This window comes from Natrix helvetica, assembly GCF_964273705.1.
Source record: "Natrix helvetica genome assembly, chromosome: 1".
NCBI classification, from domain to species: Eukaryota; Metazoa; Chordata; class Lepidosauria; order Squamata; family Natricidae; genus Natrix; species Natrix helvetica.
In genome coordinates this window covers 44,856,639-44,881,581 of record NC_138548.1, presented here as the reverse complement: position 1 = coordinate 44,881,581, position 24,943 = coordinate 44,856,639, and the positions used below count along the sequence as shown (strand labels likewise).

At 36.5% G+C, this 24,943-nt stretch overlaps 1 protein-coding gene across 3 annotated transcripts in view; it reads right to left on the bottom strand.

Annotated features, from left to right (window-relative positions):
- Positions 1-947: 947 nt before the first annotated feature.
- The window catches only part of DICER1 (dicer 1, ribonuclease III), a 57,614-nt gene continuing 33,618 nt past the window's right edge, over positions 948-24,943 (bottom strand). For 2 of the 3 annotated variants that reach the window (XM_081939250.1, XM_081939251.1), the window contains exons 16-29: positions 23,234-23,373; positions 21,338-21,517; positions 19,565-19,778; positions 16,689-16,842; positions 13,931-14,113; positions 13,045-13,150; positions 12,770-12,945; positions 11,423-12,200; positions 9,698-9,853; positions 4,247-5,123; positions 3,848-4,116; positions 3,094-3,256; positions 2,935-3,010; positions 948-1,174 (exon numbers count right to left, since the gene is read on the bottom strand). In XM_081939250.1, coding sequence (XP_081795376.1) covers positions 1,009-1,174; positions 2,935-3,010; positions 3,094-3,256; positions 3,848-4,116; positions 4,247-5,123; positions 9,698-9,853; positions 11,423-12,200; positions 12,770-12,945; positions 13,045-13,150; positions 13,931-14,113; positions 16,689-16,842; positions 19,565-19,778; positions 21,338-21,517; positions 23,234-23,373 — 3,638 coding nt within the window. In that variant the 3' untranslated portion in view covers positions 948-1,008. Of the gene's footprint in view, positions 1,175-2,934; positions 3,011-3,093; positions 3,257-3,847; positions 4,117-4,246; positions 5,124-9,697; positions 9,854-11,416; positions 12,201-12,769; positions 12,946-13,044; positions 13,151-13,930; positions 14,114-16,688; positions 16,843-19,564; positions 19,779-21,337; positions 21,518-23,233; positions 23,374-24,943 lie in introns of those variants that run through there. The other variant, XM_081939252.1, reaches the window with a different exon arrangement.

The following is a 24,943-nucleotide window of genomic DNA, read 5'->3' as shown; positions in this document are numbered from 1 at the left end:
CTTTGAAATGTTAAAAATAACCTCACTACGTTTATATGAATACAATTCTATTACTTGCGTAATAAGTTAAGTCACAGCTAAACTAACAAGTACTGTAAATACATAGATTTATCATTGCAAAATGCATTCTAAAAGTGGAGGGAATATAATACAGTTTGTTCCAAAGAGATTAAAAAAAACTGAAAGTTTTCTAATTTTGAGGGTGTATGTATTTTTAAGGCAAGAACCTTTAATGCAAGACTATGTGGCATCAATTTAAAATTCTATTGAATGCAAGACATTTCAATTAAAAACCTGTCCCTAACAAATAAGTGCAATAATGATTGGGAATGCCATCTTAATGCAAAGATGACATGGAAAGAACAAGGACAATACTGGCACACTTATGTTTACACCATATTATCCAGCACAGTTTATAACTGCTTTGTGACTGGCACTAGTGCACAGATTAAAGGAATTTCAAGAGATATCCATATTTCTAGATAGAAGTAGAGATACAGATATTTATCTCACAAGAGACATGACTCCCTGGCTTTAAGCTAAGCAAAGCAAACCTGTACTTTAGTGGAAAAGTAAACCAAAGGACCTGACAATTGTTTTGAACATTTGCTAAATATTAAAGCACTCTTGTGATTAAACAAAGCAGAAGTGAGGAAAGAAGACAAGATTGTGTTTGCGCAAAAAAACCCCTATAACTACAATTAGTTCCAAAATTATGTATACATGTTAATGTTGTTAACTACTTTATCACCAAACTTTTAATTGCTGTCTTCAGTTTTTTTCCTCTCATCATATATATATATATATATATATATATATATATATATATATATATATATATATATATATATATATATATATATATATATATATATATATATATATATATATATATATATATATATATATATATATATATATATATATATATATATATATATATATATATATATATATATATATATATATATATATTCTCTTTATGGTATATTTGTTTTTAAAGATGTCTCAGCTATTCGGAACCTGAGCTTGATTTGCTTTGAGGCTTCGTAGAGCTCTTCTTGCTGCTGCTGATTTGGCAATCCGATAGCTTCTTCCAACACCTTTGAATTTCCCCTTTCCTACAACTTCCACTGTTACTCTAACCTTTCCATCGTAAGTTCTTTCGGCAGGACTACATGAATAGAAATTAGAACAAAAACAAAAAATCAAATTACAATGAAAATAGTAAACATGAAATTAATTCCAAAGAATAGCAGTAGTAACCCCACAGTAGTTAAAATATTATCTTGAGTTGAACTCAATTCCTGGTAAATACAGATATATCTATTTAGTCTTCTTGGCAATAATATAACTGTAGCAGATGATCTGGCAGAGCTCGAAGGCAGAGTTAAACATGTCATTGGTTTGGAGCTGCTATGTTCTCACAAGAGACCAAAGACCACCCACCCATCCCGATGAATTCTGTTCACTTTTATCTAGCACTAATTTGCCTTGACCATTAGTAGATTAGAGTCTTGTGTATAGGTAGCATGTAATTTAGAAGGACCAGTGACATGCGGTGAGGGTTATGGCTGGGGAGGCTGGTGACGTCATCAGGAAGGCGGGGAATGGGACCACGTGTGCAGACCACGTGTGCAGACCACGTGGTCTCGTTCTCTGCTTTCCTGAGTGAACATTAAGGGGACCGCGGCGTAGCATTACTTCCTCCACCGGCACCAGTCCCTTTCACCCCGCTCAAGCCTTGCCGCCTGCAGCCACCGCCCGCCCTCGCTGCTCCTTTCGTTGCTTGCCCGCCCGCCTCTAAGGCACGCCAAAGCCTCCTTCGTCTAGACCCTTTTTATTTCCCGCGATACCCCCCCATTTCGGGAAAGCTTTCCCCATTGCCTGGGGGGTGAGGGGGGCGGCTCCTCTCCCCCCACTCCCTCCGTCCCTGCCTCTCTCCTCAGCCCCAAAGCTCCGTCCGCGCGACTCACTTCCAAGGCGGTGGCTGCTCCATCCCGCTCCGGCTCTGGAAGCGACCGAAGATCAGGCTGCGTCGCTCGCCCGCTCGCCGGACTGCTTCGGTGCCATTCTGGCTACCTTCGTCCATCCGCGCCCGGGAGATGCGGAAGCAGTCCGGTGGACGAGTGACCGAAGATCTCGCCGCCTCGCTCGCCGGACTGCTTCGGCGCCATTCTGGCTACCTTCGTCCATCCGCGCCCGGGAGACGAGGAGGCAGAAACGTTGTCGACCTCCCGATGACGAAAGCAAGCGACTGGTTCGTCATCTGGAGGCGCCGACATTTCTCCCTCCGTGTCTCCCAGGCGCGGCCGGACGGATGTATATAATATTATATATATAGTATATAATATTATATACTATTATTCCATGAAGAGAGGTGAGGCCCTGCCTCCCTTGCCTCTACTGACCGCACGTCACTGAGTAGGACAGATCCTGAAGAGGAAACTCAAATAATTTGGCCACCTAATGAGAAGGAAGGACTCACTCGAGAAGAGCCTAATGCTGGGAACGATTGAGGGCAAAAGAAGAATGGGACGACAGACAATGAGGTAGCTGGATGGAGTCACTGAAGCAGTCGGTGTGAGCTTAAATGGACTCCAGAGGAGGGTAGAGGACAGGAAGGCCTGGAGGAACGTTGTCCATGGGGTCGCGATGGGTCGGATATGACTTCGCAACTAACAACAACAACAAATTTAACTTTGGACTTTCAACTTAACTTCTGTTTCTGGTTATTTATGCCTGACAATAACCAAGTAAAATCATGGATCTTATATGTAATTGTTAATTAGTTATACATATCAATTGGTATCTGATACATAAGAAAAAAGAACTCTATTACCCCCCCTTCCACGCACCCACCACACTCTCTCTCAAAGTCAGCATAAAATTATTATATGGGTTTATAAAGATATGGAAAATGGGAAATCTTACCTAAATTTGGCTGTTTCTGGCTCCATTTCCAACAGCTCTCTTACTGGTGAACGGGGTACATTTGCAGAGAATTTTTCTATAATAAAATATATAGAAACTTGTAATCTTTTTGATTAAAATAATAAACAGAACCTTTTTTTCTGAAAACAATTACATTACCTATTAATGGCCTCATCATTGGATAGTACACTTGCCAAACCATTTCCAGAGACATTTCACTATCCATGTAAATTGCACCAGCAAGGGACTCAAATATATCTCCCATAGCCTTTGGTACTTCTATATCTTCTTCTTTTTCCTCATCTTCTTCAGATCTTCGGAGCTAAAAGTCATCAGAAAGAGTTCACCAATAAATGCCATTGCAAAGTTTATATTAAAAACACAAGTGGATGGTGCCCCCGTTTGTTTGTCTGTGATAAAACTATTTTACTTGGCTACTTGCACAGAACTAGGAAGTTCTGTTCTTTGGCAGTGGCACTATCAGCATCATTACTAAGAACGCTGCTAGGTGAGAGACGATAAGACAGAAAGCAGCAGCAGTGAAGAAGGAAAGCAAAATTTTTAGAGAATTTTTCTTCTTCTCATGGGTAGAATCCAAGACTCAGAGTTGCTCTCTCCTTGTAAAAAGGTAGCTCAATTTTCTGTTGCCTAGGAAGTGAAATTTCTGTTCTATTTTTCACAAGGAGTTATTTGTAGCCATATGCATAGAAGTGAGAGATTATCTGTTTTTATGATCTGTGGATTTGTGTATGTATGATTTATTTGAACACTTATTAATGTAATTTGTAAATATATATTACAAATAGCACCTTTGAATTACAGAAGGTTGTTGCTATTTTTCATATCCTATGCATGAATTCATGTATTTTAAATGATACTCAATATCAAAATTACTAGCACTTTTTCTACTAACCTCAGAATCCATTCCCTGCATTTCGTTCTTTTCCATTTGAAACTGTACAAAATCATCGATAACATGAAACAGCTCAGGAGAAACAGCTTTGAAATATTTGTGGTAGTCATATTTTACAGCCAGTGAGGCAAAGATGGTGTTGTTAACGAGAGCCGATCTCAGGTCTGTTAGGACTCCTGGTGAGTGCTGTCGTGGGTCTTCGTAAAGGTGCTTAGTTATGAGGTAGTCCAAAATTGCATCTCCCAGAAATTCTAACCGCTGGTAACAATCTTGATAAATAAGGATTGAGGGATAAGAGAGAATTATATTACAATACAATACAATTAACACCTCTTTCAAATGATTTCCATTCCTTCAAGTACACAAGCTTAGAGAAAAGAAAATATTTATGTGACTCACCAGTAATGGTGTTGTAATGATAGGAGGCATGAGTAAATGCCTGAAGTAGATAAGCCTTGTTCTTAAAACTGTAGTTAATCTTTTTCTCAAAGTTTACAAAGCCTGATATAAGATGATTTAAAGTTGTCTCAGCATCTGGATGATCAAACATACATCTTGGAGGAATCTTTAAACAGCCATATACCAAGTCTTTATAGCGAGAAGATTCTTGATTAGCTAAAGAGGCAGAAATGCAGTTTGCTGAAGAATGCTTCTGTTGGCTATTAAAATGGTCTCTGTAAGAGTACAGAACATTGTCCCACTCAGTTTTTTTAATAATTGGAAGCACTTTCAGACCCAATGAACAGAGGAAAAGCTGGGCAGCTCTTTCCCCACAGCTGGTCAGATAACACCCCAAAAGGGCTTCTACACAGTCTGCAATGCTTTTGTCAGCAATGCACTGTTCTGTATGCAAATCATATGAGATAGATTGTTTTCCAGCATCAATACCACAGTTTTCCTCTGATGGATTCCAGAAACCTACAACAAAATCATCCTCTTCAACAGCTTTGCTAGGATCTAAGTAGCACATTGCATCCCATGAGCTATAGTCAAAATCATCAAAATCTGATGAAAATTGAACATTAGGCAAAGATGATTTTTTGGGTGCTTTCCATTCGTAACTGCTATCAGCAGGTGAAAACGGAGAGAGTGATATTTTCTTCACAAATGCTCCAGAACCCATTAACATATTGTCAATAAATTTGATATGCTCCTGATCATATTCCAAAAAGTCATCTTCAAACTCAGTTTCTTCCTTGGGTACTCGCCACATTAAGTCATCGTCATCATCATCATCATAATCATGTTTTCCATTAGACAGTAGGCCTTCTTTTGTCTAAAAGTAGGGGAAAAGAGTAAAACTTCAGGTTAAAAATTTTGCAATTTTGCAACTTCATGTAAAATAGCTGTAGATAAAATTTAAATGCATTAAATGTGTTGTCAATCAACAGAAATATTCTTGGGCAGAGGTTCTGATTCCTGTTAGAAGGTAGATCTTGAAACAAACATTCTCCCACATAGTCTTTCCTGCATGGTTTGATGTTAAGTTCCATAATTTCATCCATGTTTTTAACATCTAAATACATCTATTGGTTAAATAACCTGGGTATTTTGATTTGGGAATCATTAGGATATAGACTATGCTCATTTTTGTCTCATTTCTAATGCCCAACTTTGGGGAAGAAATAAAAACTCTCAACTGATGACAATTTTAGCTGGATGAAGATAGAGACAAGAAAAAAAAGTACTATACAGATAGTCATCGACTTACAACTACAATTTTAGCCCAAAATTTATGTTGCTAAGTGAGAAATTTGTTAAGTGAGTTTTGCCTCATTTTACAACCTTTCTTGTCACATTTAAGGGAATCACTGCAGCTGTGAAATTAGTAAGTGAATCAACTTTCCTATTGATTTTATTTGTCAGAAGGTCAGAAAAGGGGATCACATGACTCTGGGACACTGAAACCTTCATAAACATGAGTCAGCTGTCAAGCATCCGAATATAAATCACATGACTACGGGGATGCTGCAATTGTCTAAGTGTGAAAAATGGTCAGAAGTCACATGTCTCAGTCCCATTGTAACTTCAGATGGTCACTAAATGAACTGTTATAAGTCGCAGACTACCTGTATATCAAAACATCTAATCATTGAACTGGACTCCTATAAGTTATTTAGACTCCATAAATTCTAATATGGCAACCTTTTCAGATACCATCACAAGATCCCAGAAGGAGATATGGGTACAAAATAAATAAATAAAAATGGTTAAAACATTTGAGATTTCTATGATCTCATGCAAAAATATTCCATCAGACTTTGGCAATTCAAATATTTTAAGGGTTAACTAAGTTGTTTTCAATATACTTGATTATCTACAGACACAAAAAGGGCACAGTTTATGTGGTCTATGGTGCAATCTACCTAAAGGTCGTCAAAAAATGGTATGAGTAGTAACGAATTCCACATTCATGTTTTGGATTTGGAAATTTACATAAAAAGACTTCAGTTTGATTTTGCTGTGTGGTATGTGATGAATGGTACATGATAGAAATTGAAATTACGTCCAAAAGAAACCAACTGCCCTGTTGGGTTTTTTTCTGTATTTTCTCTCCCGTCACAATAAAGGAAACTTTATATATCATCCACGATAAAAAAAAATGAGGAATTCAATCAGAGGCTATAACATACATTTTTCTTATCCTTTTCCTAACCAGCTTTGAAAAGTCTTAGCTTGCAATCCAGTACTACCCTGTACCAGATAAGACCTTATCTGCTCAGCTGGAGGCTCTTATCAATGCATCTATGATTACAACTCTGTTCCTACAGTGCTCCACTGTCATTTTCCAACCACAATTTTATGTAATGAAAACTTCTGAGAAAGCTGAAAATTTACAATTCTTAAATATACTACAGCTAGTTAACACTATGAAATTGTGATTTTAGATTTTATTTCCCTCTAAAATAAAGTACAATAGTCATGACAAAGCAGTCATTGATTTCTCTAATTCTCTTTTAACACCATGCATAGCATTACAGTCTGAGGAAGCATTTCTTTTATACAACCACAAGTCTTCTATGATTCAACTTAATTGGATTTTTTTCTACTTCAGACTAATAAAAATGAAGTCCTTTTAATTTTAAATAAAAATCCTTGAATACAACCTCACAGAAGAAATGGTTAATAATTTTGATTATCTTTATTCAACTTTTTCAGCTGTACAATATTAATTATGTGGTGTGGTAACCAAAATTGTTCACAAGTACAGACCACAATACACATTGTCTAGAAATGTTGAAATATCAGCAGTGTGACTTTCTATTCTTTCCAAAATTATTACCTTGTCATATGCTAAATAAATAACCGGAAACATAAAAGTGCATAATTTTGCACATTTACATTATTCATATGAAAGCATTTATTTGGTTTAAAAAATTCTGGACTTCTATACTTTTTACTGAACTTAAATAATTAGGCATTAGCAGCTAACTTTGTCTTTCAAATTGACTTAATATTAATTCCTTTTTTAAAAAATTGATCAGAATTTTTGATTGGGATATTCTGCTGCTTTCAAAATTTTATTATAGGGTAATTATCCATTGATGCTTTCAGGATAGTCAATAATGCTACTAGCAAATTCATTTTTAGTTACTTTTCTTTTTTGTATAAATTTAGGCAATCCTTTAAATATTTTATGGTACAATAGTTTTACACTGTAATATTTTTATTGTGCCCTCTTGTGGTTTTGTAGTCAAAGTATGAATCTCAGAAAATGGATACGCACAAAAAAATTCCTTCTAATCAATCTCATCACTTTTTCATGGACAAATACTAATTATAAATGAAAACCACTGTGGACTTCTGTTGTAATTATTACAGATAAATTCAGGGGAAAGTAAGTACAACAGTATCATTTGGTTTTATTCCACGCAGAAGTCTGGCAATAAAGCTTTTGGCAAACAATATACTTTATTATACTGTAAGCAATTCATAGTAATATAAGAATCCAGAACTTGGTCTAAAGTAATCTGCATCAAAGAGCTATAAACAAGCATTTTAAGATTCCATTACATTTATTTTTACAACAAATATTCAAAGTTGTGATTTTAGGAATTCAGATTCTGTAAGGCAATATAACATCCTGTGGTTAAATAGTAAACTATCAGAAAACTTTGTCAAGATCTGTTTCTATTCTGGAATAGTAAAAACAGAATCCCTATTACAATAACACTGAAATAATTTTCTTAAATTAGAGCTTCAGCTGTAAACTCAGGAATTTGGGACTGGATATTAAAGAACATTAGGACAAAAAGGACATCTGATTCCAATACTATCAAATATACTAAATTTCCTTGCTATGCATCTGGATGTTCTACACCAAAGAAAATACTACATGTAAAATTTGCATAAATATAATACAGAATGAAATAATCTCCAAGAAAAAACATTTTGTCACAAAACAAAGCAAAAAGATACTGAGAAGAAAGGTAAAATTAGCATAATAAAAGCCAACCTGTATTTCTTATGATAACTCTGACCTTTGTTTTTTGGGACACTTTATCAGTGAAACTGAAGAGCCAGGAAAGATGATAAAATAAGGACTCATAAATTCCTTTTTACATTTTTATATAAGATTGAGAGAAACAAAAATTATTACACAAGACACTACACTGATATCAAGAGCATAATTTTTATATGTATAAATCCATCTCAGAAATAACTGAATGAAAACACATACATGAAAAATAATGGTTAAAAAGTCTGACATAATTCAGAAGATAAGATGATATTAGTTTAGGTGATCTGCTCATAAATATTTTTGAAACATTATAGATGAACAATTAAATATAATGGTTAGGAAAAAAATAAATTATGCTGAAGACATTTAAGCTACGGGTATCTGAAATAACTGCTCAATTTTTTAAAATTTGCATATGGTTCAGATAGATGTGTGTTTTTTCTTCAGGTACTTATAAAGCAAAATTGATTGTGTGAATATTGTGCCATGTTCAACTAGCTCTACAATATAGAACTATTTTGTCCTATGGCTTGTAGTGTTATCTTTTATAAACACTTTTATACATTTGACCCCCAAAACAGAGTATGTCCTCAAGGAAGTTTGTATTTAACACAGAAGAAAATAAACAAAAATCTCTGTACACCCAATAATTATTTGGCTAACAATTGAAAGCTGGGGATGTAAATAATTTTTTTCATAATTTCTTTGAGATTATATAAACACTAAACATTATTTATAATTTATCTGTAATATAAGATGGGGTGAATAGGGTAGAGATAAATTTCCAGCAGTGTTTCAGCTGTAATTGACAATCTTAAGTTTAAAAGGCAAGGAACTTAGGCACTATCTTGTTTATTCTTTCAGGTAAATAAGGTTTAACACACATTTATAATTCTTGCATGAAGCAAATATTTGAAAACACTACTATGCATTCAAGTTGAGTTATTTCTGGAGAGAATATTTGCATTTTCATATAGTGTCACACAGAAATTAATGGTCATGACATGAGGAGGCTCTTAATTGCTGATTGAACTCTTTTTTAAAAAGCAGAACCACATTATGACTTTCACTAAAAACTAAATAGGCACAGCTTACACACCTTCCATACTGAATTATTAATTCCACTACGCTTACAGGCAGGAGGAGGAATTTTTTTTTATCTTTTCAAGATAGGGCAAAGGAATTTTTCCCCACAACTATTTTTGCTTATTTCCATTTTATTATTTAAAACATTTTCTTTCATAAGTCTTCCATTACAGAGGCTGTTTTAAGAGAAATAAAAAAGTAGCAGGCAATAGTTTATGGAAGACTGGATATGTAAGGGCCATCTTGTTTCACTTGCAATAACACATTTGTAACCAAGACATATAGTATTTCAAAAGACTTACCATTTCATCGTTTCCCCATTTGTCTGCATTACTCTTGTCTTGGTTTACTATGTAACCAGGAGGAAGCCAGTTCACGGGAGGATCAAATATAGACACTACCATGCGACTAGGAAGCCCTTTCTTTTTTCCAAGACGATACAGGTTACAATTGCTGACCTTTGAGGGGGGGGGGGGAAGTTTATCATAAACAAAATATTCAAAAATTCAAACCGTGCATTTACAAAGGTAGATAGTGAAATCTGCCTCTGTTATATTTGTAACTTTTGGAAACACAGCTGAAATACATGAGATAAGCTCAATACAGGTAGCCCTCACTTAAGTACCCTAATTAGGGCTGGAATTTCTGGGGCTAAGTGAAGCAGTTGTTAGATGAAACATCAAATGACCACACCACTTAGCAACAGTAGTTCTGGTAGTCCCAGTTGCAGTTATTACAACCACACCATCATTAGGTGAGAACCTCATGCTTCTCCTGCTCTGTGTAAACTCCGAGCTTCATCCTGCTGCCTCCTCCCCAACTGGGTCCAGCAAGCTCCTTCCAGCATAAGCAGCTCTGCCATCCTGCTATGCTCACGTCTACTTCAATTCTCCCCACTCGCTGATCTTGCCATCTCTGCCCTTTGGCCAACCGTGCCACTGCAGCCTACCCTGCTGATCTTCACCATCTTCCTCCTGCCACTGATGAGGCATGCCTGACTGAGACAGGTACTAGTCATTTGAGATGCCTTCACAAGGCCTTGCAAAAGTCATGCCTCTTTAATGCCTCACAAGGTCTCACACCTCTGGGGCATCTTCTGTGCAGCGCGAGGCAGAAGGCGGCAAGAGTCTACTGGGGCAGCAAAATGCAGGTCAACAGGAATGGCAGACTGCAGGGTGATTAAAGGGGTAAAGATGAGGGAGATAGCTGGATGGGAGGAATTGCACACTGAAATTATAGATATGGACAGGAGCCAAGCATTCGAATTTTGATCATGTGACCATGGGGCACTGCAACGGATGTAACTTCAAGGACTAGCCATAACTACCATTTATTTAGCACCACCATAGCTTTGTTGTAACTTTGGTCATTGAACTAATGGTCATTAAGTGAGGAGCACCTGTACATTATAATATCGTCATTTCTAAAGTGACAAAAAGGCAAATAAAGCTATTCTTCAGTTAAATTACTTCTGCAAGCACATACATCAGAGTACAGACAAAAGTCAGCACAGGTAATTCTCACTTTCTGATCACAGTTGGGATGGGCAACTCCTTCACTAAGTGATGTGGGCATTAAGTGAAACTTCATACGACTGCGTGTTATGCCATGTCTGCTGCAATTATTTAACAAATCACTATAGTTTGTTAAGCTCAACAACTTGTGACTGTGACTTGCAACTTCCTGCTAGCTTGCCCACTGACACTGCTTGTCAGAAGCAGCTGCGAAGGTGACATATGACAATCCCATGACAGTAAGATGTCATGATCGGCACAATGTCTGTCGGTAATAAAGTAACTTAATCACAAACATGGAATCAAAAGAACACTGTGATGGTCACAAGTTCAAGGATTGGTTGTAAATCTATTTTTCCAGCACTGTTGTAACTTTCAGTGGTCAGTCAACAAGGTATCAGGCAGTGGGAGCTATGTGTACATACTCCAACAGCACTGCTACATGCCACTGGATTTGCTAGTTTGTACACAAATCCAAACTCACACAGAGTTGAAAACAATGGATACACTCACTTTTTTGCTTCTCATATATGACAGGCGTCCCTCATGAGCATCAGGATAAGTGCAAAACAAGTATGTAGTGATGGCATGTTTTAAAAATGAATCACCAAGCATTTCAAGCCGTTCCAGATTAAATCCATCACTAGCATTTGAAAGAGTCAATGCCTGAAGAATGAGACCAGGGTTTGGACCAAGGGTTTTTGAGGAATAACCATTGGAAGAGCTTGTTACAGAATCTATGCTTTCTTCTGAAGGCTTGCAACCTTCTGAAGTACTGGTGGTCACTGCCATTTTGGGACAATCATCTGAGGTAGATTTGTTAGCATTTCCATCAAGATATTTATTACTCAGAGTACATTCATTGCTGAACTTGAGCTGGTTCTCATTGTTGTATAAATTTTGAATAGGATACGAGGTAGTTGATTGTACAGGTATTTCTTGCCTGCAGTAATTTAGCTGATTTTCTTGGCAAATCTCTCTGTTAGGTACATCACAATTGCCGTTGGCCAGTTTTTTATTGTAAGAAACACCGTTAGTTGTTGCCAGTTCTACTGAGATATCCTTTTGGAGTTTGCTAGGTGACTCTATCAATGCTCTGTAGTTCACAGACATTTGGTCATGCTTATCTGCGGAGGAGGTTTTAATAGCACCTTGATGTGCAGCATTTTCAGGGACTATAATTGCACTGTGCTTACAATAATTTTCATTCTCTTCTAGAGAGGAATTAGGAGCAGAGATGAAGGATTTGCTGTCAATAGATTTTTTCCATCCAAAGTCCAGGTTAGGATATCTGAAAAATAAATTATGTACTTAAAAATGTCTAATTTTGTCTAACAAGCACAGGCGGCTTAGTCTATAATGCTGATACTTGATTTTCAATATATCCCTTTCCAATGGTACCATAACTATATTGCTTTGCAAACTGCTTTTAGACCTCATAAAATCCAAATCAGTTTTAACAACTGTTTTATATATGCCATCCTGCTATTCAGTGAATTCTGGATGTTATCCATAATATTAGCAATAACTATAAACAAAATAAACTTTCAAAAAAGTAATAAACAAAGAATATTCTATAACTGTTCTGCAATATTTATGTAGGTATAATTTTAAAAATGTGTACTGTGAAAAGTTATCTGTTCTTATCCAAGTTAATATCGGCAAGTAAATCATTAGACTTCATTTTAGTTCTTGGAAAATATACTAGTAAAATGTAAATATCACTTTTCTGTAAGCTGAAAAACAAAAAGTTCTGATGGGGCATTTATGGAACCATAGATAAACTATGTGAAAACATGTTAAATTGGCCTAGCTCCAGACTAATGTTCCTACATAATTAAACTATAATGTATTTAATACCTGAAATCCATAGGAAGTGACTTGACTCCTACACCAGCATCAATAGCTGTTTGAGATCTGAGTTCCTCAGCTGTCAAAAGGCAGTGAAGACGATAAAGGATACTAGGGAGACAAACTGCTTTTCTCCACAGTGATGCTGGAATAGGATGTATAGCGCAGAGTTCTGGAACCAAAATCTTTAATAGAAAGCAAGACAAAGCTCCATTTTAAAATCTTACAAATTTTAGAGTAGCAAGGTGCTACTGAGCCCTCTAAAATAGAAAATATACTATTACCTGCTTATTTTGCAAACTTTCCCACTTGGCTTTCCGTTTCTCTGCACTGCTTAATGGAAGAGCTTTCCCCTTTTGATTCAAATGCCGAGGTGTCAAAAGATTAAGTCTAGAACAAAATGAACAGGTTTCTTTAAAAGGCTTACTATAATATTTCAAATTCCATCATGAAAGATGGAAACAAGAAAAAAACTTGATTTACAATATTTAGTAGTAGGGATGTGATTTGTCCCTCATAGGCCTTTTTTTTTGCTTCTTTTGAATTTTGTTCATGAGTATCATAAGCTGAAAAATATGGAGACTTTTCTGTAGGGAAAAAAATCTAGCCACATAATTAATTCCCCCCCCCCCCGCCAGTCATTGATTTGTGCAGCAATTCTATTCAGGAGGAGATAAGAAAAAGTAAATAGAGGAGCCATCTTATTTAGGTGGGGAAACCTAATTGCAATCTCATTTGACTTTACCTAACTTTTATTTTAATTCTATTTTAATATTTTCTGCTTATTATGCTCCCCAAAAGGAGATAGCATAAACATGTTTCTGTTTAGGGACTATGAAGGAAGGGGATGACAGCCCCTCCCCAATAAGTTTTTAATCTTCGTTGATAGAATAGGTTTGATATCAGAACAACCTATATATAGTATATATTGTTCCATGATGTAGGTAAAAGGCCTTTGGGAGAGGCAATGTCTTTTTTTCTCTCTTCACTTATAGAGCAGATCTGAAAAATCCTCAAGAAAATACATTGGTCCAGGATTGTCCCGTAAACACATTTCTTTTTGAAAAAAAGTAACATTAAATGTGTCTAAAATCACTATATGGAAACCTGATGCCATGTTTATAAATCACCACAAAGAAAAAATGTGTAAATTCTGATAGATGGTTTTACCTTGAAGATGTATGGTCCACATCCAGCAATGGCTGGTTGAGATTGGTCAGATCAAGGTTATATTTTGTTTTATAATATTCAGCAAATGTTTCATATTCTGGTGAAGGAAATTTGCTCAATGGTGTAAGATCTGTGTAGACATCAGCAACATAGAATCGATGAGGCTGGTCAAAATTTCGATACCTGGATAGAAAAGATATTTTTTTTAAAATATATTTTTATTATTTTTACATTTAAAACAATGCAGCACCGCGAAGCCGAAGTGACCATACATTCACATTATACACAGCTAGTCTCAACCATTAACAATTAGCCTACTTAATACATTGTCTATCCTTCTGTCCAATCACAATATATACAGTTTGTTCCAGTCTTGTCACCTTGTCTTATACCAATCATGAAATCTGTTCCATACTTCAAAATATTCTGATTCCCCTTTATTTTTAAGTTCAAGAGTGAGCCTATCTGCTTCCGCACAGGCCAACACTTTTCTGATTATATCTAGCTCTGATGGTGTATTTTCTTTTTTCCAATATTGTGCATACGTTATGCACGCTGCAGTTAGTACATGTATAATTAGATAAAGTGTATCTTTCTTAAACCCCTCCAGTATTATACCTAGGAGAAAAATTTCTGGTTTAAACAAGATTTGATTTCCCACCATTTGTTCTAACCATGATTGAATCATTTTCCAATATTTTTTTGCCTCATTGCACGTCCACCACATATGATAAAAAGTGCCTGATGTTTTTTTACACTTCCAACAATTTGGGGCCCGATTTTTAAACATTTTGGAGAGCTATGCTGGGGGGAGATGCCATCTGTAGAACATCTTATAAGATTTTCTTTATATGCCGTAGCCATTGTTAGTTTCTGATTAAGTATCCAAAGTTTTTCCAACTTAGCCAATTCCACATTATAACTGAAATTTTTCGCCCAGGCGATCATAGTTTCTTTGGCATGTTCTTCCTCTAGCTTATATTCCAACAGAAATCTATACAACACTTTGATCAGCCTGTTTTCTGTCTGTATCAAAAGTTTATCTAATATTGTGTAATCTTTGGCAATACCTTCCTTCTTCCTATCCTGTGCAAACCTTGATTGTATCTGTAAGTAGGGCCACCATTCTACTTGTACCCCTTGTAATGCCAATTCTAATCTAGTTTTGATCTCCTCCTGTCTGTTCAATAACTCTTTATATGTAACTATATTTTCCATATTAATTAAATTTGGGTGTATGTATGCTTCCATCGTAGATAGCCAAATGGGTGTTTTGGTATAGTGGTCGTGTTTAATTTTGTTCCATATTAATAACAGGGACTGTCTGATGTAGTGTCTATTGAAATATTTGTGTGCAGATCCTTTTTCATACCAAAGGAAGGCATGCCATCCTACTTGGAGGTCATGACCTTCCAATTTGAGTAATCTTTTATTTCTCAACATTATCCATTCTTTTAACCATGTTAGAGTGGCCGCAGTATAATAAAGTTCCCAATCTGGTACGCCAAATCCTCCTTTTTCCTTAGCGTCTTGCATAGCCTTGACTTTTATTCTTGGTTTTCTTCCCTGCCAAATAAATTTCGAAACCAATTGATTCAAATCCTTAAAAAAACCTTTTTCTAATTTAATGGGAATATTGTGAAATAGGAAAAGAAATTTTGGTAATACATTCATTTTTATGACTGCAATCCTACCCATCAGGGACAATTGTAGGGTTTTCCACCTTTCTAAGTCTTGATAGAAAAGATATTTTGATGCCAATGTCAATCACTGTGCCAAATAAATTTTCTACCATTTCCAGATATTGGATTTAATTACAAACCATCTGAAATAAAATATTATTTTATTTTCAAAGTAATTACTGATAAAACAATGAACTATATGTTTCAGTAAGATTTTCCACAAGATGTTCCCAGATATTAAACTACAATACAATTTCCCCTTCCTTTCAATAGGTATTCTTTAGTAGAACAAAATTAACTGCATAGTTTTTTTGATCTTCGGTATTGCAACTTTATTGAAATAAGGAGGATAATTTTCCAAAGGAGAAAGCATTCTATGATTAAGCAGGTAAATGAAAAACAATATATTTTATTACTATACCATTTTTAATTCAGAAATTCCATAGATTTTTTTACAAGTTATGCTTTAAATATTCCATGTTTTATTATATATTTTTCCATTGGAATTTCCTATCTATATTAACATTGCTCTAAATTTTTTCTTTATTGCTATCAAAAATCCTGAAGAATATTTTGCATCCTACATTTATGTGATCAAATTTCCTTTCTCTTTTAGTGATGCCACATCTTGTATTAGGAAGCCTAGTGGGTGGGTAGTGGTGGGTAGCCTAGTGCAAAACGTTTCCATTTTCAATTGTCTCAAAATTAAAGTCTTATTTCAAGTTTGAAATGTTCTCATCTTAAACAACTTTCTTCTGATTTTGAAACAAGTTATTTCCACTTTAAACTTGAATTAGTTTAGTTTGAAACATTTTGCATATCACTCCTGATGGGCACTTTTTCACACTATGAAATTATTAGGATCAAAAAAAGTGTTTTAATACTCTATTACTTGGGATACCTTTTTTTTTTTACTTTGACATATAACCTTTTCAAGAAATCTAGAATCCAACTCCTGTAAGTCAGACTTGATCACTATAGGATGTTCTAATGTTTGCATTGAACTGTTAAAAGCTGAAAAAATACTACTTTTAAATATAGAGATATATTTGTTTCCATTTTCAGAAAATACTCACCTTGGAATGATAACTGCATCCTGGTAATCCTCTAATTTAAAAATGAATGGTGTTTCTTTTGTATATTGGGTACTGGGAATGCCAGTACGAGCTTCCGATTTCTCAATATTTTCCATAAATTTAAAATCAATGTCCAAAGTGCTGGAGCCATCAACTTAAAAACAAAATATTTTATTTGAATTTCAAAACTGAAAATATTTTCAGATTCTTAGCACATATTTTTAAATGATAAACAGTCCCCAATAATTTTTGTCAAAATCAATTTCATAACACCACAGGGCTTTTGATGGTAATCAATATTTCAGAAGAAAAGTAGTCAACCTGAAATACTCTTCCAAGGACTAATGCTTATATAATATAGTACTTTTCAAGATTCTGCTTTTACAAGTAATATTCAAAATCTAAAACAACTAAAAGGCAAAACCCCTTTATTTGTTAATTTTTTATGGCTGTGTTGCAAATCAGTTTTATTTTCTGCAAAATACTCTAACATAAAGGATTGTTGAAAGATGTTAAACAATTTGGAATAATGCGGCCGCCGGTGCCTTAGACCGGGTGGCGCCTTTGCGGCCTCTTCGACGGCCACGTTCTACCCGGGCCCCCTGGTTTAACGGGGAGCTAAGGGCAATGAAACGCCTTAGGAGACGCCTAGAGAGCAAGTGGAGGTCCTCCCGCTCCGAATCCGACCGAGCACAAGTAAGAGCCTACGTAAGGACTTACCTTGTGGCAATAAGAGTGGCCAAACGTCAGTATTGTGCCACCCTTATAGCGTCCGCGGAGAACCGCCCTGCCGCCCTGTTTCGGGTGACCCGCTCCCTTTTGTCACAGGGGCAGCGGGACCCCCCATTACTGGGCCGGGCAGAGGAATTTGGAGAGTTCCTGCAGGATAAAATCGATCGGATCCGAAGGGGATGGACCCACCTCAGTGCTCCAGTGGGGACGTCTGAAGCTAGTCTTGAGAGACCATGCTGGGAGGAGTTTGACCCTGTTGTCACCGAAGATTTAGACAGGTTGCGCGGGCGACTGCGAGCCACTACATGTTTATTGGACCCGTGTCCCTCCTGGTTGGTACTGGCCTCCTGGGAGGGCTCACGAGGCTGGCTACTGGAGCTGGTGAACGCTTCGCTGGGTGAGGGCCTTTTACCAGCCGCCTTGAAAGAGGCGGTGGTGAGGCCCCTGCTCAAGAAGCCTTCTCTGGACTCAACGGAGCTAGCAAATTACCGTCCTGTCTCCAACCTTCCTTTCTTAGCGAAGGTTGTTGAGAGTGTGGTGGCTCAGCAGTTTCCGCGTCACCTAGAAGAAGCTGATTATCTAGACCCGCGCCAGTCCGGCTTCCGGCCCGGTCACAGCACGGAGACAGCCTTGGTCGCGTTGGTGGATGATCTCTGGAGGGCAAAGGATGGGGGTTGTTCCTCCATCCTTGTCCTATTAGACCTCTCGGCGGCCTTCAATACCATCGACCATGGTATCCTATTGCGCCGTCTGGAGGGGTTGGGGGTCGGGGGCACCGTATTACGATGGTTCCGCTCCTACCTCTCTGGCCGGACGCAATGTGTGTTGGCAGGAGAGGAGAGATCGACCGCGAGGCCCCTTATCTGTGGGGTCCCACAGGGCTCGATCCTCTCGCCTCTCCTGTTCAACATATATATGAAGCCGCTGGGTGAGATCATCCGTGGTTTTGGGGTGGGATACCATCTGTATGCTGATGACACTCAGCTGTACATTTCCACCCCAAACCACCCCAACGAGGCTGTTGAAGTGATGTCCCGATGTCTGGAAGCCGTACGGGTCTGGATGGATGACAACAGGCTCAGGCTCAACCCCTCCAAGACAGAGTGGCTGTGGCTTCCGGCTTCCCGGTTCAACCAGCATATGCCATCGCTGACCATCGGAGATGATCAATTAGCCCCGGTGGAAGGGGCACGCAATTTGGGCGTCCTCCTTGATGCCCGGCTGTCTATGGAAGATCATGTGACAGCCGTGGCGAGAGGGGCGTTCCACCAGGTTCGCCTGGTGCGCCAGTTGCGGCCCCTTTTGGACCGGGAGGCCTTGCGTACAGTCACTCACGCGCTGGTGACGTCTCGCCTGGACTACTGTAATGCTCTCTACATGGGGCTCCCCTTGAGGTGCACCCGGAGACTGCAGTTGGTCCAGAATGCAGCCGCGCGGGTAATTATGGGGAGATCGAGGTTCTCCCATATAACACCTATCCTGCGCGAGCTGCACTGGCTTCCTGTGGTCTACCGGGTGCGCTTCAAGGTACTGGTTACCACCTTCAAAGCGCTCCATGGCACAGGGCCTAGTTACCTGCGGGATCGCGTCCTGCCCCATACATCCCTGCGACCCGTCCACTCACACAGAGAGGGACTACTCCGGGTGCCGTCCTCCAGAGAGTGCCAGAGGGCAGCGCCCAGAAGTAGGGCCTTCTCTGTAGTGGGCCCCACCCTTTGGAATGACCTCCCCCCAGACATCAGAACTACAACCGACCTTCGCTCCTTCCGTATGAAGCTGAAAACCTACCTGTTTCGACTAGCTGACCTGGCATAACTCTACAACCTCCCCAGCCCAGGGCATTTTTAATTGTAATTTTAGTTTTTAAGGGTTAATTTCACTGGGGTTTTAACTTTTTAAGTATTGTAACTTATTTATTTATTCTTACCTCCTCTATACGCTATATAATACCTTTGTACGTCGCCCCGAGTCCCTGTGGGGAGAGGGGGCGACTAATAAGTTCAAGTAATAAATAAATAAATAAATAATTTAAAGGCTATTAAACAATTCCTCAACTCGTGGGAAGACGTGTATGCAAATGGTCACTTAAGTATCCCATCAACTGTATGAACTTTAATTAATAACTAAAACAACACTTTTCTCACCAACATTAAGAGGTAGAACACAATAGGCTGAATCAGCATCAGTGGGTCTGAATTCTAGTGCAGGTTTTTCAAGTCGAAGAATGTGAGAGAATATATATTGGTGAAGTCGTGTGATTAACTCAAGCATTTGTAACGACAAAGTGAAACTTGATTTCTTTAACTCAATAGATATAGTCACTTCTCCTGAGCGGGTATATACAGGAAAATGAGGAATCTAGGTAAACAAACAAACCAACCAAAGTAAATGTAAGACGGTTACAAGAAGGCATTGGCTAAAATTTGTGTCCCTTGTTACTAACCAAAATACATCTAATAATCAAACCCGTATAAGGGTATATATATTTACATACACTCAATTATAGTTTGCAAACACACAAACAAACCCATATTAATGTCAGGTTAAAACTGAAAACTGTCAGGAAAATATAGTACATTCATTCAAGAACTACAAATGGTGGCCACACAGGAGCTAATATTATAATCTGAATATTTGTACAAATACAAGTCCATGTATTTTTATACAGTTTTCTTGTAAGAATGTCACAATTAACTATAACCTTTACATTTTTTTGTTTTTCTTGTGCAATTTTATTATTTATAAGGTGCTACCTTAGAAAGGCAATTCTTGATGCAAATGATTAAAGAGCATATGTGCTTTGTACATAACTAAGCATAAATATTTATTAGTATCCTTTATAGTCCATTCCAATCCTAACCTATTCTGGGAGAAATACAAGAACAACAATGTAAAAACGAAAGAAACCATCAATTTTTCATAGGTGCCCAAATAAATCAAGGGCTGATGGCGCTTTAGAAATTATGCTTGCTTTGGAAGATATGCAGGAACCAGAAAGAAGATAATGGTGGCATACATTAGTGTGACTTGAAATATTAATCTAGATTTACTGTATTTTTCGGATTATAAGATGCACCTTTTTCCCTCAAAAAAGAGGCTGAAAATCTGGGTGCGTCTTATATACTGAATACAGCATTTTTTGTCTCCTGAAACCCCGCCCCCTTCACCAAAATGGCTGTGCATAGCTTGTAGGTGGCTTTCAGAGAGCTCCTGAGGGCTGGGGAGGGCAGAAACGAGCAAAAAATGGGCCGTTTTTTGCTCAATTTTGCCCCTCCCAGCCCCCAGGAGCACACTATAAGTTTCCTAAAGGCTATTCATGCCCTTTTAAAAAAACGGGCCTGTTTTCGTGAAAAACAGGTCGTTTTTAGGATGTTTGCAGAGTGCAAAGACTTTTTTTTAAAAAAATTGCCTCTTCAAAACCTTGCTGCGTCTTATACTCCGGTGCGTCTTATTCTCCGGTGCGTCTTATACTCCGAAAAATATGGTAGTTTAATTTGTGTATATGCATTCTGCAATAGAAGGCATTGCTTAAAGTACCAATTATAGAAAAATAAGAAAGCATAGAATTTAGAAAGCCTGTCATAATATAAAAGCATTTTCTTTTTATGAGCAAGTTCTTTTATAGAGAGGCAATGTATCTGTATTCTCTATTTCACAAGTTTGCCATATAAACTGCATCACTCTAAAATAGTGATGAAAAAAACCAAGCAACTGAGGTACTGATCTGGATCATTTTATTATTACAATATTTCCAACATTTCAAAACATAAATATCATAATTACATAATTCTGACAGGTAAGATAAGCAAGAATTGTTCCATAAATATGGAATTCTACGTGTAAGACATACTGGCTTGAACACCTAAAACAAATTTAAAAAGAAAGAGTAATGCATGTATATGTGTGCATTTAATTACCTGAGGTATAGGTTTGGCTGTCAGTATTCCAAAACATCTTGTAGTATCTTCAGGAGGATATAGCTTTCGTCTTCTGAAGTTGAGCTCATCAGGTAGAGGAGTAGTTAAGACCATACCAATTACATAAAGGTAACAGGGTTGATCAGGTTTGGGATAACTGTCCCTCAAACATTCTGGAATCTATAGACATAGTGTAACAAATATGCTTTTTAAATAAAAATTGTCCTTAGTGATGCATAGAAACAATACAGGTTTTAAATAAATTATCTCTGCATATACATATTATTTTTAAAAAATAGAATGCAGGATTAAATTACAAGTTGTCAGAGATTTATTGATTTATATAACTAGCAGCTAAAAAGTTGATGCATAGTTTCTGCATCATGAAACCATTTGAAACCAGTTTCTAAAAAAAACCCCACAGTAAATAAAACTAAAGAACCAAAATAGAATGAAGTAAAAGAGGCTCCAGTCTAAAAAATAATAACATTCAGTAAGTTAGTGAGTCTTTTCAAGGATTCTGTTTAAGCTATTTTGGACAAAAGGGTAATTTATAATTAAAATTCTTGTAGTTTACAAATTCAGTCCTGATTTCTTCAGGTAAGACTAGTCCTCTTGCTTGAAATCTGTATTGTTGCTGTCATAATGCTGGATAGACCAAGGATCTAACATGTTATAGACATAACTTCCTCCTAACTAAAAGTAGTTTCAAATTTGACAATGAGATTTTACAAATAAAAAGTGTCATTACCTGATGTTTCCCATTTGTTTGCAACACTTTAAAATCCAAAAAACATATTTACTTTAATTTGTGCCTCTTTTGGATTATACCATGTTCTTTTCATTCTCATGGAATAACATTTGAATATTTCCTCCGAATGGTATAGCTTACTAGGAACTGGGCAGCAAACCAGATTCAAAGGGACAAAAACTCAGGTTCAAGGCAGATGCTCAAATGGCACTAGTTGGCAACTCTTTAAATGTGATGTCTCTTTTTCTTGGCTTGTGGAGCTGACCTCCCAAGCTTTTTCCTAATTCTAAAACAAATGCATTTGATTTGAATTGCTGTTAACAAATGCTATGTATTCCATTCTACAATTTCTCCTTAATCATATAATACCCAAAGGTACAGCTATCATGTGGCTGCAATACTGAACTTCAGTATAGTAATGAATGATTAAATATTGATTCTGCATATTTTTCATCCAAAGATACAAAAAATAGCACACAGCATTCATATTCATCAGTAGTCGTATGACACCAAAGATAATGCTTCATCTCATACTAGAAAACAATTAAACACCACTTTATTATGTCTCCACTGTAATTTATGTATAAATGAGAAATAAATGAGAAATTAAATAATGAAGGGAAAGAGATGCAGGTGTGAAGTGGAAAAACATGTCTTTTTGTGTATCCAAATTTCTTGTTCAAGCATTTCCTTTGGGTCTTATCATTGGGTCTTATCATGTAAGAAATCTTATTCTACATTTCTTATTGTAATTCAGAAATATACATGCTTTCCCCAGTCCTTAGAAACAATTTTTTATAATTATTACAAGATCCTCTGATTAGCACATATGCTAAAGAATCAATATACTACTCCTATTCAAGTCAGAAAAATCTTAAACATACATAGGGCATGTCAACTGTCAATTCTGAAACATTAGGGATGCTCAAAAGTTGTGACATAACACCTTGGGGATTGGGTACATATTTTGGTTACCTTAATATAATTTATATGTGTTTGGTAAGTAACTACATAAATATAATTTATAACACTTTATACCTTAATATAATTTATATGTGTTTGGTAAGTAACTACATAAATATAACTTGTAACACTTTGTTTGTTTCATACAGTCGTATATAGCAAAACCATAGAACTATACTAACAGCTTTAGGGTAGCACTGCCTTCGTTTTGTAGAACCTGGCCTTCCTGGAACGCTGGTTTCTTCTTCATCGTGCAAATCAAGTTCCTCCTCATATTTTACTGTTTCTTTTCCAACAGGCATCAAGTGATCATCTAGTTCACCTAAAATATAAATAAAGAACAAATTATAAATCAAGTAATTCCATAATTAAGAAATAATTTCCTCATCCATAAAATAACTTTTATCCGGTCTTTTATAAAATGCATGTATAAAATCATAAGGGACTGGTCTAAACTTCCACACCTGTTTTACACAAACATGGTACAATTTCAAAGTATACATTAAAAAAATAACAAAATAACCATATCTCTTCATTAAAATGGAGAGGATTAAAGTTACTGCAACAGGAATTAAAAGAAACTGCCCGAGTTTAAAGTAATGAGAATCTTTTTCAAGATTGTTAGAACATTAAATGTGATATTATTCTTTACAAATCAGTATATAGTGTTAAAAGTCTGAAAACAGTCAATTCAGCTTGATTTTATTCATTTACTCTGAAACAACTCATTGAAATTCTCAATGAACAACTTACCACCTATAAACATATATAGAATTATGTCCTCTCTAAGATTTGAGAATGCTGATCAGTATGCAAAACTGAGGGTTCTTTATCCCTTCTTCTAATAAGAAATGTGATATCCTCAAATAATTAGATATTACTAAGTTCCACATGAAGTATCATAAACAGAGGTTGCAGGAGGAGAAGGCAATTGGAAAATGGGCTGGGAAGCATGACATCACAGCATTATGTTTTAACCAAGTGTTTCAGGGACAATTTTAAAAAAAAACCAGATAAATTCCACGGAAAGGGGAAAGTTTATATTTGAAATTTTATTTTTCAGAGGGTTGAGGAAAGTTTTTTTTTATTCTGGAAGCAGAGCAGTCTATTGTTCTCTCAGAGAATTACAGTGGTTGAAAATGGATTGAAATCTTTCGAAGTGATTTCAATGGAAGAAATGGAAGTCATGTAAAGAAGAGTAACTTTTAAAAGAATTGTAGATGGAAGTTTTACCTTCAGGTTTTATTTTAAGTATTTAATTTATTTAGTACAATTTCTATATTGTCTGGGATGAAAAGACAGAAGGAAGTGATTTTTTGTCTTTTGTCTTTTTGAGAGCCAGTTTGGTCTAGTAGTTAAAGACATCAGGCTAAAAACCAGGAGACTGAGTTTTAGACCTGTTTTAGGCATGAAAGGTAGCAGGGTGACTTTGAACTAGTCACTCTCAGCCCTTGAAGTAAGGCTTGGGAGACAAATTAATCAGTTTTATATTTAAGACAATTTTGTATTAATTTAATACAATTTTTGTGTAGGATGAAAAGAAAGTAGCAAATAATAGGAAAATTAATTAATTAATTAATTATTAATAAATAAATAATTAAGAGCTACATAGCCATATTAGTCAGTTAAACAATTGGTGGGGGTCGAAGGGGAATCTATACAGAAAATACAAAGAATTAAGCTTAACGCCAATATTGTCACTACAGCAAATACTAGGCTTTCTTGATACTGGTTACAATCGGCTGCCAGGACCAAGAGTGTAAAAACCAAATTGTGCTAAGAATTCAGGTAATTCAGCATACCTGACACTAGATACTCTTTTTATAACTACATATGTGAATTTCCACAGAGAAAAATACCAAGTAGATATAGTTGGATATGAAAATGATGGT